Source organism: Zingiber officinale, chromosome 4A (assembly GCF_018446385.1).
Source record: "Zingiber officinale cultivar Zhangliang chromosome 4A, Zo_v1.1, whole genome shotgun sequence".
Taxonomy (NCBI): domain Eukaryota; kingdom Viridiplantae; phylum Streptophyta; class Magnoliopsida; order Zingiberales; family Zingiberaceae; genus Zingiber; species Zingiber officinale.
The window spans coordinates 128,483,848-128,502,483 of NC_055992.1; the positions used below are offsets into that span (position 1 = coordinate 128,483,848).

At 39.2% G+C, this 18,636-nt stretch overlaps 1 protein-coding gene across 1 annotated transcript; it reads right to left on the reverse strand.

Moving 5' to 3' along the window:
* Nucleotides 1–11,649: 11,649 nt before the first annotated feature.
* LOC121973664 (triacylglycerol lipase 2-like) lies at nt 11,650–14,234 on the reverse strand. Its single transcript, XM_042525051.1, has 9 exons — nt 14,000–14,234; nt 13,815–13,928; nt 13,595–13,735; nt 13,383–13,493; nt 13,116–13,259; nt 12,923–12,963; nt 12,748–12,827; nt 12,248–12,343; nt 11,650–12,062 (listed from the first exon to the last, which is right to left on the reverse strand). Exons 1-9 carry the CDS (start codon nt 14,195–14,197, stop codon nt 11,743–11,745), a joined length of 1,245 nt encoding a protein of 414 aa, XP_042380985.1. The 5' UTR covers nt 14,198–14,234; the 3' UTR covers nt 11,650–11,742.
* Nucleotides 14,235–18,636: the final 4,402 nt, after the last annotated feature.

Sequence of the window (18,636 nt, forward strand, 5' to 3'; positions counted from 1 at the left end):
AATGAATTTTCAATTGAATTTAGAATTTTTAATTGAATTTTTAATTTAATTTTAAATTTTTAATTGAATTTTGAATTTTTAACTTAATTTTAAATTTTTAATTAAATTTTAAATTTTGAATTATGTTCGTTTTATTAGTATTGTCTTTCTTTTTGCTCGTCATGGATCATAGCCTCGATATGGTCTATCGAGGTAGTGTATTTGATCCCTCGGGATCCAATATTGACCAAGTCCAACTTGATTAATCAATTTGGACTTGGGGACCCATGCTTGGACTGTTTTTCTATTTGCTTTTTGTACAAGAGATAAATAGGATTTATATTTTTTTCTTTGGTTTAAATCCTAAACCAGTTCTATTGTAAACGACTCTTTGTGTCCCAAGAATTAGTTCAAGATTCTTGGAACCTAAAGAAAACCGTTCTAGTGTTTTCTCCAGATCTTTGACTTGAGTTTTCAGGCTGGAATTCTCTTCTTCAAGTTTTTGAACTTGAGTTGAGTTTCCAGTCTGAGCTGGTTCAGTCAAAGGTTCGGAGTTAATCACTTCTTTAAGCACTTCTACTTCCTTTAGAAGTGACTTGACTCTAAGGTTTGATTTAGCTAATTTTCGTAACAAATAGTTAACTAAATTATTGAGTCGAGAGATACTTACAGAGGTATCGGGCCCTTCAGAAACGAATACGGATCCGTGGCTTCGCTCGGACTCGGCCTCCGACTCACTCTCGCTCTCGGACAGGTTGATCTGGTCCCGGGCCATCAACGCAAGTAAACTCGTCTGATCGAGTTCATCGTCGTCGTCTTCTGAGGAAGATTCATCCCATGTCACCTTCAGGGTCTTCTTCCTTCTCTGCTTCTTCGCTTCCTTTTGGTTAGGGCACTTGGCCTTGATATGCCCCTTCTGGTTGCATCCGTAGCAGATCACCTCAAATTTTACCTTAGAATTCGGTTGAGCCTCCTTGGATTGGACTACCTTCTTTAGGTCTCTTTTGTTGAAGCCTTTCTTCTTCTTGTAGAGTCTCTTTACAAGGTTCATGAGTTCAATGGTTAGTTCATTGTTTTCTTCATCTGAGTCGGTTTATGATTCCGGCTCCTGTTCGGTTCTTCATCGTGATCTAGATTCGCGAGCTCCACCGGTACCTGCAAGCAAAGCAATTCCTTTCTCGGAAGGCTGCATATTAGTCTGCTCATGAAGTTCAAATTCTGAAAATAGCTCGTCTAATCTAATTAACGATAAATCTTTGGAGACTTTGTAGGCATCTACCATTGATGCCCACAATATACTCCTGGGAAAAGAGTTGAGTGCATACCTTATGATGTCCCTATTCTCTACCTTTTGACCGATTGCGTGGAGGGAGTTGAGAATGTCTTGTATACGTGCGTGGAGTTGGTAGGCCGTCTCTGTTGGTGCAACCTTAGATCAAGGTTGACATGGATGACCCAACTCGAGTTGACTTGACTCGAGTTGTATTTTGATGTTTGACGAGAATCGAAAAGTTATATTTTGATGTTTGACAAGAATACAAACTTGGGAGATTGTGGGTGCAACCTTTGGTCAAGGTTGACCTGGTTGACCCGACTTGAGTTGACCTGATTCGGGAAAAGTCCAAGAATGGAGACTTGGCACGAAAGAGTCCAAGCAGGGAGCTTGGCACGGGAAAAAGTCCAAGTATGGAGACTTGGCACAGGAAAAGTCCAAGTATGGAAACTTGGCACGGAAAAGTCCAAGCAGGGAGCTTGGTACGGGAAAAAGTCCAAGCATGGAATCTTGGCACACGAGGTCAGAGAGGGCTCGGGAGCTCGTTCTCTGGACCAGACGAAGTCGGAGAGGGCTCGGTAGCTCGTTCTCCGGACTAGGTCAGAGAGGGCTCGGGAGCTCGTTCTCTGGACCAGACAGAGTCGGAGAGGGCTCAGTAGCTCGTTCTCCGGACTAGGTCAGAGAGGGCTAGGTAGCTCGTTCTCTGGACCGGATGAGGAAGTCGGAGAGGGCTCCGTAGCTCGTTCTCCGGAGTAGGTCAGAGAGAGCTCGGGAGCTCGTTCTCTGGACCAGACAAAGTCAGAGAGGGCTCGGTAGCTCGTTCTCCGGACTAGGTCAGAGAGGGATAGGTAGCTCGTTCTCTGGACCGGATGAGGAAGTCGGAGATGGCTCGGTAGCTCGTTCTCTGGACTAGGTCGGAGAGGACTTGGTAGTTCGTTCTCTAGATCAGGAAGGCTTTGGGGTTTAGGGTGGGAAGCTCTAAATCCACATGGGTATTGGATCATTCTGCTGACCGATCCAGTGATACTGTGGTTATCTGATCGGTCTGGTGATCGATCAGTAACCAAACAGTAGTTCACTGTAAGTTATCTGATCGGTCTGTAGATCGATCAGGACGCGATGGAACAATAGGGGGATCGGTCTGTGGACCGATCCACCTATAGGCTGATCGGTCCACTGACCGATCAGCCTAGGGCCTGATCGGTCCCATGACCGATCAGAGACCTTGAGGACCGATCAGGGTGGAGCCTGATCGGTCCAGGCCTAGCCGTTGAGTCACAACGGCTAGATTTCTGTGTCTTCTTTGTCTTCTTCACAGGTTGAGGTTATAAATCGAGGTTGAATGCCTCTACAAAAATACAGAAGAGAGCTTACTACTCTTGACTGCGATCTGAGCTTTGCTGAGCTCTTCATTCCTGAAGCTTCGTGTGAGCTTCCCTCAGCTGGTTCTCTGATCAGCTGCTGTTGGCATCCGTGAAGTTGCTGCTTCATCAACGGACCCCAGTTGACGAGAAGGCAAGCAAAACTTGGTAGGGTGTTTTTACATTCATATTGCCCTTGGTTTCTTGCTTTATTTCTTGTACTCCGATCTTGCTGTTGTAAAAGAAATTGTGGCGAGGTTTCTCCACCCAGAAGGAGTTTTTATTAGCCGGTTTTTTCGGGGTCTCATCCACCGACGGATTGATAGGATTCGTCCACCTTACAGACACGCCGAGGAGTAGGAGTATCATCTCTGAACCTCGTTATATCATCGTGTTTAAGGTTTGATCTTCTCCATTTCATTTCTACTTTTTATTTCCGCTGCGCTAACTCAAATTGTAGGAAGAAACAAGAAATTTGGGGTCGGCTATTCACACCCCCCCTCTCTAGCCGCAACCGAGGATCCTAACAAGTGGTATCAGAGCAAGGTTGCTTTTCGTCGGATTAACACCCGGGGGAGCACAAGCTAGAGAATGGATCGACTTGGAGAAGACGTCACGATTCCACCCTTCTACGATTGCGACGACTTCGCGTATTGGAAGGTAAGAATGAAGTATTTTCTTATGACTAACCTAGTAAATTGGAATTGTGTACAAATAGGTTTTATTCCTCCGGTGGATAAAGAAGGAGAACCTCTCGAGAAAAAGAAGTGGACGAAGGAACAAATCCACCGATCCATAATCAATGACGAGGTAATGAAAATCTTTGAATTTTTATTACCTAATGATATCTTGTGTAAGATAGGTGGATACAACGATGCCAAGGAGTTGTGGAACAACTTGGCTAAGTTCCATGAGGAGAGCTCCAATTCAAGTCATGAAGAGGAGTCAAGTGAGCCAAGTAGCTCACATCATGGAGGTATGGAATTAGAAGTTGAGGGCTACTCAACATCTAAGGAAGAAGAGGAGGAGAGTTCTTCTTCAAGATTGGTGCAAGAAGAAGAAGCCTCTACCTCCGGAAGGGATGAAGGAGAGAGCTTATATCCATCCTCAACCCTAGGCAACTCAAGCAACTTAATTTCAAGTAAATTACATATAATGTGTTTTGAGTGTAGGGAATATGGGTATTACAAAAGTAAATGTCCAAAGAGGATTAGGAAGACTCCACCGGCGCCAAAGGTCAAGGAAGCCGGAGTCCCGATACGCAAGGGCAAGGAGCACGTGGTGTGCTTCCAATGCAAGCAAAGGGGACATTATAGGAGCCAATGTCCGAGGGGGAGGCAACCTCACAAGGACAAGAGACCAAGCACATCTATGGGGGGAGCTAAGGCAAACCCTAAGGTACCCTTTAAGGCACATTCTTGCAATTCTAATAAGACACATGCTAGTAGCTTTATTGCAATTGTCAATAATGATAAGCATGATAACCATAGAAACCGATACATGTGCTTAGGTGCCAAACATGTTAGCCTAGATAAGGACAATACTAGAAATGTCAACCCTAGAATTAACTCATCTAAGGTTAAGGAAAACCTAAATAGGAATCCCAAAATAACTAGACATATGCCTAGGAATACCTCAAAGAAAAATGATAAATTAAAGCTTGAGGTATTAAAGAAGGAAAATCAAGTCATGAGGTCAAGACTTGACACTTTAGAAAAGACTCTTAGGAATTTGGAAAAGTCAACTCTAGGGTCTAAGGGTCAAAAACCAAAGCCCAAGGAAATGAGAGGCTTGTGTCACAAACCTAAGTCTCAAGTGGTCAAGCCCACTTATCGTGATGTTCCATTCGATTATGGAATAAGACCTAGGGCTAGGAAGACCATCACCAAGGTCATAAGGGGAGTCACCCCTAGAGTTGATCTTGATGAGTCCCAAATGACCAAGGCTTTAAAGCCTAGGAGGGTCATTAGGAGGGTTGCTAGGGAAGTCATCCCTAGTGAATATTTAGTGAACCCAATGAGCTCAAATAGGTATTGGGTTCCTAGGAGCGTGATTCTATCACGCTAGATGGGTGTGCCAACCTTAATTGGATAGGTAGTTAATCTAATTATGACAAAAGGTGGCATTTTAGGAATTTTCAAGGTGTAATCAAGCCTTGAAAATGAAATTAAAAATTATTCCTAAGGTGATTAGGATGTGCCAACCACATTTGAGGAGTTTTCTAGGGTCAATCTAATTGACACATAGTGATCTAAAAATCTTTAGTATATGATTTTAGGTCTATTACACTTAGGAATATAGAATTTATGGCAAAATGATCAAAATTATCAAAAATGGCAACTAAAGCTAGAATTAGGTATTTTCTATACCTTTATATGTTATTTGCCATATACTGTTTGCCATATGCCATGTCATGACATCATATTCAATTTATTATCATTTGAAATGCCATGATAATGCTTAGGTTAGTTATATGTCATGCCTTATTTAAGTTTCATACTTTATGCCATGACATCATGACATTGGCACGTGTTTCCACTTATGAAATTATTTTATGCCATGTCATCATCTCTTGCATTTATGATCAATTAATTTAGTTTAAGGATAAAAACATAATTTGATATGGAGATCAAATTGTTGATTAGAAAATGCATGAGAACTTAGCTTAAGATGACCTAAACCTATATCTCACATCAAAATTGACCTGGATGTATTTGATACACCTTAGATGTGTGTGAGATATTAGGATTATGAGTTAGGATCAAGGTGCATAGTTCTTGTACCTAGATGAGCCTAATTCGAAATTGAGGATCATAGGGAAAACTTACGTACAAGTCATGTACATTTAGCTCTAAGATTGTGGTCCTAAATTGAATGATTTAAGATCATTTCAAAATTGATTTGAAAAACCTTGATGAAGCTTTTCTAGTGATAGCATTCATCATTGAGCAAGTTGATACAAAGATGGATTAACCTTGAGCTATTTCAAAGTCTTTCGAACTTTGTATCAAGATTTAAAAATGGAAGTTATTTTCATAGAAAACTATTTTTCCATGATAATATATGTTATGAGGAATGTATCCTCAAAATTTTACAATTTTTAGAATTTTCTGTGATTTTTTAGGGGTTTCTGAATTTCGGGAGAAAAATAAAAAATTCTTATCAAAGAGTTGCGGACCGATCAGAGAAGATCCTGATCGGTCCAGGGAAGTCTGGATCGGTCACTGGACCGATCCAGGGTAGTGTGGATCGGTCTGGTGACCGATCCAGTGAAGTTCTGATCGATCTGGTGACCGATCAGAGCGTGCCAAAATACTGATTTTCGACTGTTGTCTGAAAATTCGGCTATGGAAGTTGGTGCTTTAAATTTCTGAAGGGTTGAAACTCTCCAAGACATTGTTGGTGCAATGGAGTTGACCTTTAGGGGGAGCTTTACCTATTGGTCAAGGGGGAGTTGACTTTTAGGGGGAGTTTTTACTCGTCAAGATTTCTGAGGATGAGTGATATGGGATTATCACTAAGGGTTTCAAGGGGGAGAATGTTGTTTTTAGTATCAAGGGGGAAATTAAGGGTTTCAATGAAAGGTATGGGACTTTCATTAGGAAGAAACTCTTGACCTTAATTCACTCTTTTTGATGTATGTCAAAAAGGGGGAGAATGTCTAGAGAATGTTTAGAGAATGCTCAAGGAAGAACATTGGAGAACTATTGGAAAACCTAAGTTAGGTTATCGAGTTAACCTAACTTGATTATGATTTTTGTCAAACATCAAAAAGGGGGAGATTGTTGGTGCAACCTTAGGTCAAGGTTGACCTGGATGACCCGACTCGAGTTGACTTGACTCGAGTTGTATTTTGATGTTTGACGAGAATAGAAAAGTTATATTTTGATGTTTGACAAGAATACAAACTTGGGAGATTGTGGGTGCAACCTTTGGTCAAGGTTGACCTGGTTGACCCGACTTGAGTTGACCTGATTCGAGAAAAGTCCAAGTATGGAGACTTGGCACGGAAGAGTCCAAGCAAGGAGCTTGGCACGGGAAAAAGTCCAAGTATGGAGACTTGGCACAGGAAAAGTCCAAGTATGGAAACTTGGCACGGAAAAGTCCAAGCAGGTAGCTTGGCACGGGAAAAAGTCCAAGTACGAAATCTTGGCACACGAGGTCAGAGAGGGCTCGGGAGCTCATTCTCTGGACCAGACGAAGTCGGAGAGGGGTCGGTAGCTCGTTCTCCGGACTAGGTCAGAGAGGGCTCGGGAGTTCGTTCTCTGGACCAGACAGAGTCGGAGAGAGCTCGGTAGCTCGTTCTCCAGACTAGGTCAGAGAGGGCTAGGTTGCTCGTTCTCTGGACCGGATGAGGAAGTCGGAGAGGGCTCCGTAGCTCATTCTCCGGACTAGGTCAGAGAAAGCTCAGGAGCTCGTTCTCTGGACCAGACAAAGTCGGAGAGGGCTCAGTAGCTCGTTCTCCGGAGTAGGTCAGAGAGGGCTAGGTAGCTCGTTCTCTGAACCGGATGAGGAAGTCGGAGAGGGCTCGGTAGCTCGTTCTCTGGACTAGGTCGGAGAGGGCTTGGTAGCTCGTTCTCTAGATCAGGAAGGCATTGGGGTTTAGGGTGGGAAACTCTAAATCCACATGGGTATTGGATCGGTCTGCTGACCGATCCAATGATACTGTGGTTATCTGATCGGTCTGGTGACCGATCAGAAACCAAATAGTAGCTTTCTGTGGGTTATCTGATCGGTCTGGTGACCGATCAGTAACCAAACAGTAGTTCACTGTAAGTTATCTGATCGGTCTGTAGACCGATCAGGACGCGATGGAACAATAGGGGGATCGGTCTGTGGACCGATCCACCTATAGGCTGATCGGTCCACAGACCGATCAGCCTAGGGCCTGATCGGTCCCATGACCGATTAGAGACCTTGAGGACCGATCAGGGTGGAGCCTGATCGGTCCAGGCCTAACCGTTGAGTCACAACGGCTAGATTTCTGTGTCTTCTTTGTCTTCTTCGCAAGTTCAGGTTATAAATCGAGGTTGAAGGCTTCTACAGAAATACAGAAGAGAGCTTACTACTCTTGACTGCGATCTGAGCTTTGCTGAGCTCTTCATTCTTGAAGCTTCGTGTGAGCTTCCCTCGGCTGGTTCTCTGATCAGCTGCTGTTGGTATCCGTGAAGTTGCTGCTTCATCAACAGACCCCAGTTGACGAGAAGGCAAGCAAAACTTGGTAGGGTGTTTTTACATTCATATTGCCCTTGGTTTCTTGCTTTATTTCTTGTACTCCGATCTTGCTGTTGCAAAAGAAATTGTGGCGAGGTTTCTCCACCCAGAAGGAGTTTTTATTAGCCGGTTTTTCCAGAGTCTCATCCACCGACGGATTGATAGGATTCGTCCACCTTACGGACACGCCGAAGAGTAGGAGTATCATCTCCGAACCTCGTTATATCATCGTGTTTAAGGTTTGATCTTCTCCATTTCGTTTCTACTTTTTATTTCCGCTGCGCTAACTCAAATTGTAGGAAGAAACAAGAAATTTGGGGTCGGCTATTCACACCCCCCCTCTCTAGCCGCAACCGAGGATCCTAACAGTCTCATCTTCCTACATTTTTAGATTATACAATTTATTAAGTAACAAGCCACGTTTACTTACTTTTGTGTCAGAGGTTCCCTCGTGGAGTTCGATCAGCTTCTCCTAGAGCTCTTTTGCTGATGTGAACGGACCAACTCTATTGAGCTCCTCCTTGGCCAGTCCGCATTGGAGGGTGCATGTCGCTTTGGCATCAGCTTCCACCTTCTTGATTATGGTTGATTCTCATTTTTCGCAGGGTGTTGGCTTGCCGTCTTCATCGGATGACAGTTGTAGTCCAGTCTTGATTATCATCCACGTGTCGAACTTTGTCTTGAGGAAGGTTTCCATTCGCCCATTCCAATATCCGAAGTCTTCTCCGAAGAAGAGTGGGGGGCGAACGATGCTGAAACCTTCTTGTTGGGTCATTTAAAATCCTGAATGACAAAAACAATAACACCGGTTCCAAGACTGGGTCTTGGATTAGCAGTGAGGGAGAAAGAAGGAAAAACGAGCTCGAGTGGTATTGTACCAACCTCGAGCAAAACCGATTCGATAAAGAAATTAGAATGTAGCTATTAAGCTAATTCTAATTTGACTCCGACAAGACTGAAAATACCACGAAAAAAATGTTTTGAATAGTGGTTGCACTGATTTAAAACGACCCCGCTCTGATACCAATTGTTGGATCGAAAAGCGCTAAAGGGGGGGGGGGGGGGTTGAATAGCGCTCGCGGCTATTTCGTTCGTTTCGGAATCGTAAGAATAATCGAGTAAATAAATGCAGCGGAATAAAAACAAACACAGAGGAACACGAGAAGTTACTTCGTTCGGAGTCTATCTCGTTCCTACTCGAAGGACCGCGGTCGTTGACCGCTTCCGGTGGGCAACAACTATAAGTTCGAAAATACTACAGATTGAGTACAATAGACAGAAGTTAAAATATATCGACAACACTTAATAAATAGCAAATTCGGAGCTTTAGGTCGTCGGGATGTTTCTACAGCACTTCGGGGTCGTTGAGTTCGCAGCTTGTCGTAAGAGAATCGCTTTATGGAAGTTGTACAGAGCTGTTGGTCGAAGTCCCCTTATAAACAGTGCTGGAGGCGCCTCCAAGCCTGTCCGAGGTGCCTCAGGCCGTCGAGTCGCACGGGTGGATCAGCGCAAACCTGGTCGCACCTCATCCCTCTGAAGGCGCCTCCAAGCTTCCTCCGAGGCACCTCCAACTCTTCTGGACAGCTGGCTTCGGCTAGCACCCGAGGCGCCTCCAAGCCCCATGGAGGCACCTCAGACACTGTTCATCCGAGGTTTGAATTGCTCCTTTGTTCCTGCAAATTGTGTTAGTCCCAAACACAAATCCTGCAAAACAAAGTTAGCACAGAAATAATATTATAGATAAACTTGACAATCGTCGGACTGTCCGGGTCTGACTTTAGATTTCCGACCGGAAACCCTAGGTCGACCCGACACCTACTATTCCTTCTGCGGGGAACGCGTCCTCACTTACTCCACTCAGGAGATTTACCTGTTGCCAGTACGATCCTCCAGATCGACTGGACTTTTGCTCGGTGCTCGATGCTTCCGGACTTTCTGCTGGACGTCCGCTTCCCGGCTGGTCCAGTCTTTCACCTGGTTCGCGACACCAGGATTTTTCACCTAGGGTTACCCCTCTAGGACTTTTGCCTGAAGGACTCGACCCACCAAGACTTTCCGTATAGGGTTACCACCCCCTAGGGTTTTCACCTTGCCTAACCACAGTTAGGGCTTTTACCTAAGTACACTTAGGATTTTCCTGCAATCTCATTTAGACCGTTAGATCACCACACATCTTAACTTTGAATCGTTTGTCATTATCAAAACTCAGGTTCGATCGTCAGATGCTTCCCGCACCAACACTAAGAAGGTGGAGTTTGATCTTACCGTTTGCCATGAACTCGGTCTACTACTTTTTATTCGAGAGATGCTCTTCATTTTATTCTCCATTCTCATCTACAGGTACTTCAAAATCAAATTTCATAGTTAGTAAAATATTAAAATCAGTTTTAAAGTATACCTCCATTTTTCACTTCTATAACGTGAACTCCACCTCGAATTTTGGCGAGTAGATGCTAAATCCAGCCATCTTTCTTTTGCTTTAGTTGACGATTAGTTCTTCTAAAGCGCACCTCACTCTGATATCAACTGTAGGCCCATGTTAGGCCGGCTAAAGAGGGTGAATAGCCTTGAAAAAAAAAGTTAGATAAATCCTTTGGTTACAACCTAGATAATTATTAATCCAAGGCAATTTAAAGCTTACTGATCCTGTCCAAAGATCGTGAAGAAGGTTAGCTGGGGATGTGGCTCCTTGGTCGACCGCATGAAGACTCCATTCCGCTCTGCAACATAGAAAATGCTAGTGCTGGGCCAGGGAAGGGGTCCCCGGTGTTAGGCCTCTGACGCTCAAGTCAGTCACCGGAACAGTAGAAAACAGAGCAATGTATCAATAGTGAAAGCACAAGCGTGAATGGTGAATAACACATACCTCTGCAGGTGCATGGACCCCCTTTATATAATGCCTTAGTGGGCGACGTGTACCATCCTCAAGGCACGAGCATGCTTTCCCAACCGTCTTATGAAAGGACATTCAGAAAAGTATCTCTGACATCATACCTTAATAAAACATGTAAATCTTCGATGAAACAATAGAAGCTTCCATCGTACGATTCATCTGTTGATCATGCCTTGTTGTCAGCGACATTACCTCCCAAAGAAATATTAAGAGATTAGGGAATGGCCCCACTGTTTGGCCAAGCTAGGTAGCCGCTCGGTCGGGATTCCTCCGCTCGGTCGACATCTGCCGCTTTTCCTGTCAATGACTTGATTCAGTAGATTATTTTCGCCCGACCAGACAAGCGCTCCGACCACCTTAACATTCCTTTGATCCGTAATGAGGATATGATGTTCTTGCTGTAATCCTCCTGGCCGGACGGGCGTTCTGCTCAAACAAGCCACTTGGAAAATCGGGCACTTCATGCCCGATCGACAATTGGCGTCGATTTCCGCTCGGTCGTCTTTGGTGGGATCGTTGACCACGTCGACCATCGTTGACCACCTTGACTTTGACTTCCACATTGACTACTATCTCCGCCTTTGACCCACGCTTGGTGGGCCCCCTTTATCGCGACATCACTTACTAAAAAACTCCTTTGTTGAAGGCAAAGAAGCCTCTTACATACTTTGAAAGCTCAGGAATTACTAGAAAGATGAATACAATAATTGTTGATTAATTTCTAACTTTAGGAGGTTTTTTATAGCCTCCTGGAAAAAGTTAGCATTACTTAGAGACACCTCCAAAGCCATCTACTTCTAAGTGGATAAAGATTTATCTACTCTTCAATGATTAACCAACAACTACTGTTTATTGGAGGTACCTCTATCCAATCATCATAATTAGTACATCAAGTTATTGACATTACCTTAGTTGTTTTATCATTTAATATAAAATTACTACAATACATTTATCACTTGATTTGCCAAATTGAACAATCCATCTCATCATTTGTAATCCCAATTACATTAAATAATTGACATTTAATGTGTATTAAAGAATGAGATTATTGAACCATAAACAATAGCTTTAGCATTAATCCCTAATACAAAATCAAGATGGGCATACTCTTCCACATACTGAACTGTTAGCTTATCCACGTCATGCAACTTGAGGTCATCTAAGAGTTGTAAAACATCTTCGACATCGGAGAGCTCATCCCGGCCGCCATAGCTAAGAAACAAAGGAAAATCCTTTGGAATGTTCGACATGTCATAGGGCGGGGGATTCACTTGGTTGTAGTGCTTCATGTTAGCCGTCTTGCTTCCGTAATCGTATTTCGTTATCACTCCATCTCTCACCACTGTAAACATGTGTTAGGATGCGTTCGGGTTATCGATAGTTGGCACAATGATGTACATCTTGAAACCATGTAAATGTGAAGCTAAACACAACCAATTCACTACTTAGCTTAGCCTATTCGAACAATAAGAACCCTCTACATAATCGACATATGCATCGGAAGTAAGACCTTAAGAAAGAACTTACTTTGAGCTAAATGAATTAAATTCTTTATCGATGTTGGTTGCGGTTCATACTTCAAATAGTATTCCACGGCGGTGTGATTGAGGCAGCAATTGTTCCCTATCATACACAAGAAATGACGCACTGATGGATATTTAATTCAAATAAAAAATATTTGATATCTACTGAAATAATTGTTGGAAGAAAAATGTTGGAAGATATGTTTGATGATAGGTTCCCTCCAAGATTTTAATTCCGAATTTTAATTTGTGCCCATATATGCCCATTTTGATTTATATACATAAATATGTTCCATTTGATCACCAATCAAAGAAACCATGTTTTATGTACATCCTTTAATAAGCCTATCAAAGTTCTTCTTCCTTTTCAATATGGGACTAAACATATAACACTAGCTATATTCAACAATAATTACTAAAAAGAAGGAATAAAACAACAATGAACATTTGAATTATATATATATATATATATATAATTTTTAAGAAAACAAATATAAATAATACCTGAAATCGCTGCCACTAAATCAAAGCAATCCACACCTGGATAATCGCACAATTTATTAAGGAAATCTGATGAAATCTTCCTGATGCAAAATTTGCATTTATATAATTATACTCTAAGAGAATCAACATATATGTAACTGCTTAAACTCTAATCACAAGTTTAAGTAATCATTACGATTTGAGATTAAATTCTGATACCCCGAGCCATTTAATAACCTGAAAAAAAAAATCAGTAAAAACTTCATTAAGTCCCTCTTTCACTTGCATAAACAGAATTGTGATGCTTGGTCACAAAACTATGGTCTCACGACGAAATTGATAGTATCGCGTGACGTCTAGTTTTATCGGAGAACGAATTCGATACATACATCTGCAACAAATACTCTGGCTGCAAGCTTTCCCAGTCGAGTAGTGATGTGAGACAAGTAAGCAATTGGACTGAGAAGAGCTGCTGATTTCATCTTGTCTACAAGCTTCCCTTGAGACAAAGATGACAAAGCTATCAAAGTGCCCTGCATAGTGAAGTATTGCCATGTAATTAATTCCAAATATGAATTTATCTCCTTTTTGATATCAAAATAAATTATAATTAGTAGTTTCATGATTAATTAGTATATATGTAAATTAATTTTTACCAGAGAATGGCCAACATAATCCACCTTCTGGCCGGTTTGTTGGTAGACAAAGTCCAAGATGGCAGGGAGATCATAAGAGGCCAGTTCATCCCAAGAAAAAGACCAAAATGCCTGTTAATTAATCAATTAATTAATTGATAATACAGCAATATAATTAGACAACTAGCTAGATATTGTAATTAGTAGTTTAATTAGGAAAATGAATTAAGTACCTGATCAGTTATGTTGAGAGAAATGTGAGTAGGGCTCCACGTTGTTCCTCTTGTGTTTGCTATCCACACATCAAATCCATTGTCTGCCAAGATGAAGGCTAGTGACTCCTCTGGTGAATTCAGCGCCCAGCTCATCCCATCCTGAAATTCCAATTAATACAAAATAAATAAATAAATAAATAAATAATTTTTATTTATTAGATAAGAAAAAAAAATGTACCACGAGAATTCCATGCTGCAATAGCACTGGCTGCCTTTTCTGGCCTTCTCGATCGCTGTCACGTCCTTGTGGAATTCTTTGTAAGCCAAGAATGTATCCATCTTCAGTTTGAACCTTCCATAACACATCAATTCACATTAATTTTGGGAAAATAGAAAACACACACGAACAATATCTCTCTACACCTTGTACTCTTGGCACTTGTAACCCTGAGGAATCACTGCCAACTCGCATAGGCTATCGTTTGTCGCCCCTCCAGACTGCCAACCCCTTCCGTTTAAGCTCCGCGCTCCAACTAGCACTTGTGGTGGGGCAATAAGGAAAAGATAGAGGAGGAGGAGGAGGGGGAGAGCAGAACAAGTGGTGTGTGAAGCCATGTACATGTTTGAGAACAAAGCTTGGTGGGAGACACACACATGTATATATATTTATAGTGTTGATGTGGTGTTGTGTAGAAGGAAGGAAAATTATGGCTCTTCCTTTGGCATGATAACTCCTAAAAGTGCGGGCTTTCTTTTGTATGGCTTTTAGTGATTCCTTCCTCACTAGCATAAGAAGAAAGTGGATTGGCATTTTACGGTTTAATTGGAAGCTTTATTCTAATAGCAAGTATAATTGGTGTTGATTTAATTTTGCCACTGAGGACGACACTACAAGAATAATGGTCTTTAAGGGTACACATAAATGCCCTTATAATTTATTTTTAATGACACTTTGGCATGATAACTCCTAAAAGTGCGGGCTTTCTTTTTTATGGCTTTTAGTGATTCCTTCCTCACTAGCATAAGAAGAAAGTGGATTGGCATTTTACGGTTTAATTGGAAGCTTTATTCTAATAGCAAGTATAATTGGTGTTGATTTAAATTTGCCACTGAGGACGACACTACAAGAATAATGGTCTTTAAGGGCACACATAAATGCCCTTATATTTTATTTTTAATGTCACTTATGTTTTAGTGACATTACCGAAAAATACCCTATAAAGTGATGTCGTCTTAGATCCTCCTTGCATTCCTGACATTTTATAATGTCATTATACTAAATCAACAGTATAAAAATGTCAATAAAAATCCTATTTTAATGACATTTATATATGTCTTGTTATTATCATAATAAGGACACATTTAAATGTTACCTAAACTCATTTATTTTGACATTTATAAGTGTCCTATAAATTTTTATAAGGACAGTAAAAGTTGTCAGTAATTATAATTTATAAGATCATTTTAAAATGTCACTTTAAATAATCTATAATGACATTAATAATTGTTATTTATAATAATTTATAAAGACATTAAAAATTGTCACTACAAGAATAATTATTTAGAATTTATAACCTGAATTCAAAATTTATACATCATCACAATACATCCATCATTTAGAATAAAATACAATTAAAAGTGCTAATATGAAATTTTTATTCATCTAACACTAACTTGAGTCAAATTAAAAAATACAATACTAATGATAAGTCATTTACATCCAAAACTAACTACACACTACACTCAAACTATTAAATTTTAGACTAACAAAGTCTTGTGAATAAAAACACAATTAGTTGGACCATCTTCAACCATCATATTGTAAGCAAAATGCATGTACCTGCCATCTACAAATACAATGCATATATTTGTATTAGTGAAATAAAACAATGAAAATAAAAAGTTAATAAAATAATTCATTAGATATCATACCAAATGAGAAAAATGCAAAGTATCAATCCACCTAATAGTAGTCTTCGTTTACTGTCAACTGCAAATACATTTCATATTAGTTTAAAATTATAATACCACAATAAATATAATAAATTAATAATATTTCAATGAAAGGTTAAAAGCATACCAAATGATATGGGCAAGCTATCATTCCTCCAAGTGTATTCTCAAACCTCTGTAAAAAATCATAAGATCTAATTAAACTCTCTTCTGGTTCTAGGGCAACTTGTACTTGTAGTTTACACCAATTTGTTCCTAGTGTCTGTCTTCCTATTGTAGTATTTGGATCCATGCTATGAAGCAATCCTTTTGTCACATTTTTTGTTGAATCAAATAAACTTTTGATCAAGACAGAACATCCAATCTACATGAAAGTGCAAAAGAGAATAAAAGTTTAAAGATGTGTGGAATATATAATAATAAAAAAAAGAAATTAAACAACCCTTACATGTAAAGATGGACGAGAAGGAATAGAAGTGTGTGGATTACTACTTGATGATGTGTGTTGACTATTATTGTAATTTGAAATAGGATTTTGGTTTGTTTGATCAGAAAACTTTGCTTCTAACATTGCAATATGTTGGCCATGCTTTTTAACTTGTTCATCCATTTTTTCTAATTTTGTCTTCTGTTTCATCACTAGTCGATTGCATGTGCCACGACTAGGAACTTCTCCCCATAAATCAGATGGACTAACACCATCACCAAGCATACGTACTCGCCAGGTCTATCTGGTCCGATAATTTGAGCAAATATATCATTTAGACTCACCGGATCATTAGAATCTTCAGGAAGTTGATTTGTTTGTTCATTCATTGCAACCTTTACAAACATATGACATGTTGATACTTATTTAACACATAATGATAATTAAAACAAAGCACTTTAAATTAATAAATTGAAGAGTATAAAGTAGTTTACCAATCTTTCTGCTACAACATTGCTTGAGGGACTTCCATTGGCATGAGTAAAGCAAGCCTGAAATAATTCGACTCGTGTGGAGGGTGCCCCTTTTCTTTTTCATAAAAATATATTTAGTTATTAGTTTCTACATTCAAATGCACATAGAATTATAACACGAATAAGAAGAATTACCAATTTATGTTGCACTTGAGCAAAAGATGTCCTTCCAGTAGTCTGATTCATTATCTTTTGTTTTCTAGTAGCTTTATTTTTTTTCACTCCTTTCATAATATATTAATTACACTCAATAAACAATATAAAAGTCTACATAACATTTGGATCAAATTATTAATCTAAATAAAAACATATTGTCTACCTTTGATTTTTCTATGCTCCAAAATGCAACTAGTCTCATATATTGTTCTGCATAAGCTCTTTCATCTCTCTGTTGTAACAAAACTCGAATTGATAACTCTGGATCATAGTATGTTTTTTTTTAGTTCATATTTCCCGTTTCTCTTTTTTTTTTGCTATTGATCGTAGTGTCCAATTTTCAGTTCCTGGAGGAAGGTCGTATTTTTCCTTCAAAAAAATAGACAAATTATCTTTGCATAAATTAAAAGTCTTAAACGTGAAAATTACACAAAAGTAATTTAGTTACCTTTATAACATTTAACATGTCTTTTTTTTTATCCGTTGACATTTTATGTCAATCTTCCACATCAATTGGACAATACTTACCATTTCTTGCCAAAGATCCCAAGAAATCAGTAAATTTATTTCTTTTTGTTCCTATTGGGCGTCCCATATCATCACATGAAATCTTAATGCGTGGTAGTGTGTTAGGTCGACCCCAAATTTCTTTCATAAATGTGGGACCTTTTTTTTTCCTATTAATATTATGAAGTCCACTTTCACTATCTGTACACAAAAAAAATATATAAGACATAATAAAAATAATATAATAAATTATTATATTATTCATATATGTTACCTTCATTAGATTTTTCATTCATATCAATATTTTGATTTGGAACTTAAAGTCATGTTTTCAACATATGAGATATTATCTTGCACATCGACATGAAGTTGATTTGAAAGTGTATCTCTTTGGTTATTCAACGTACCTTGTATATTTTGACTATCTGTGAAAGTATTGATTCCAATAAAAATATAAAAAATAAGAATTGAATACAAATAGGTAATAAATTTATGATGAATAAAATGAGATATTACCTTACTCAATTGAATGTAGATCAGTGTGAATTGTACTCATAGTTGGTGGTTGCATATCTACCTCAGGTTGAAGTATAAAACGAGATTTCCTCTTACTTCGACGCTTAGGAGTCATTCCTACTACAAACAATAGTTAATTACAAATTATAGATAATAAATCACTCAAAGGAAAAAAGAAAGAATGCATCTACTATCAGAGAGAGTACATCTTTTCCTAGATAAATCATCAATTTTATGTCCATATAAATCATCAATTTTCCCAACAAGTTGTACTTCAGTAGCTAAATGAATAGTTAGAGTTTATAGATGCATTATATGTTATCTCTCCATGAGTTATCCAGTGAGTATAATCTTTGATAAAACCATCGACCGTCAAATGATCATAGGCAATTTCTCTTGAAGCAAATATACCAATTTTACACCGTGTACAAGGACATAAAATCATTCCATTTATGTTTGCATTAGCAAATGCAAAATGTAAAAAACTCTCAACTCCATTTCTATACTCCATGGTTTGTCTTGGTAAAAACATCCAACTCTTATCCATTATAATTCTACAAAAAAACACTTGTTAAAATAAATATAACATCCAAATATTAAAAATGCATGGGGTGTACTAAAAAATCCACTAAATACTAATATTGTCATAACTATCTAGTATAAGAGATAAGATCCATAATCAGTTGTATAATAGAGTTGCATAACTAGTTAAATTTGGGGGGAAAAATATATCACAAGTAGCATGCATGGTATAATTATGAGAAGTTTTAATTAAACAATGATGCTATAGTTTTTTTAAAATTGAGCATCAAACACAATTAAATACTTTCTCAGATATTCAGTCAAGTCATAAATTCAAGAAGATCTTATATATCAAAATTTCTATAGCTATTAATAACTTAAATAAGAACTTTGCATGCAAGTATGTTGTCACCATTGGCTTGATCTGATAAAAAAATTAATCAGAC

Bases quoted from the DNA above. Each gene is read 5' to 3' on its own strand.
- LOC121973664 (XM_042525051.1), bottom strand. From the start codon at position 14,197: ATGTACATGGCTTCACACACCACTTGTTCTGCTCTCCCCCTCCTCCTC. The intron at 13,929-13,999 runs GTGTAGAGAGAT...GTGTTATGGAAG, and splicing joins ACAAGTGCCAAGAGTACAAG to GTTCAAACTGAAGATGGATA. The intron at 13,494-13,594 runs GTACTTAATTCA...ATTAATTAACAG, and splicing joins CTCTCAACATAACTGATCAG to GCATTTTGGTCTTTTTCTTG.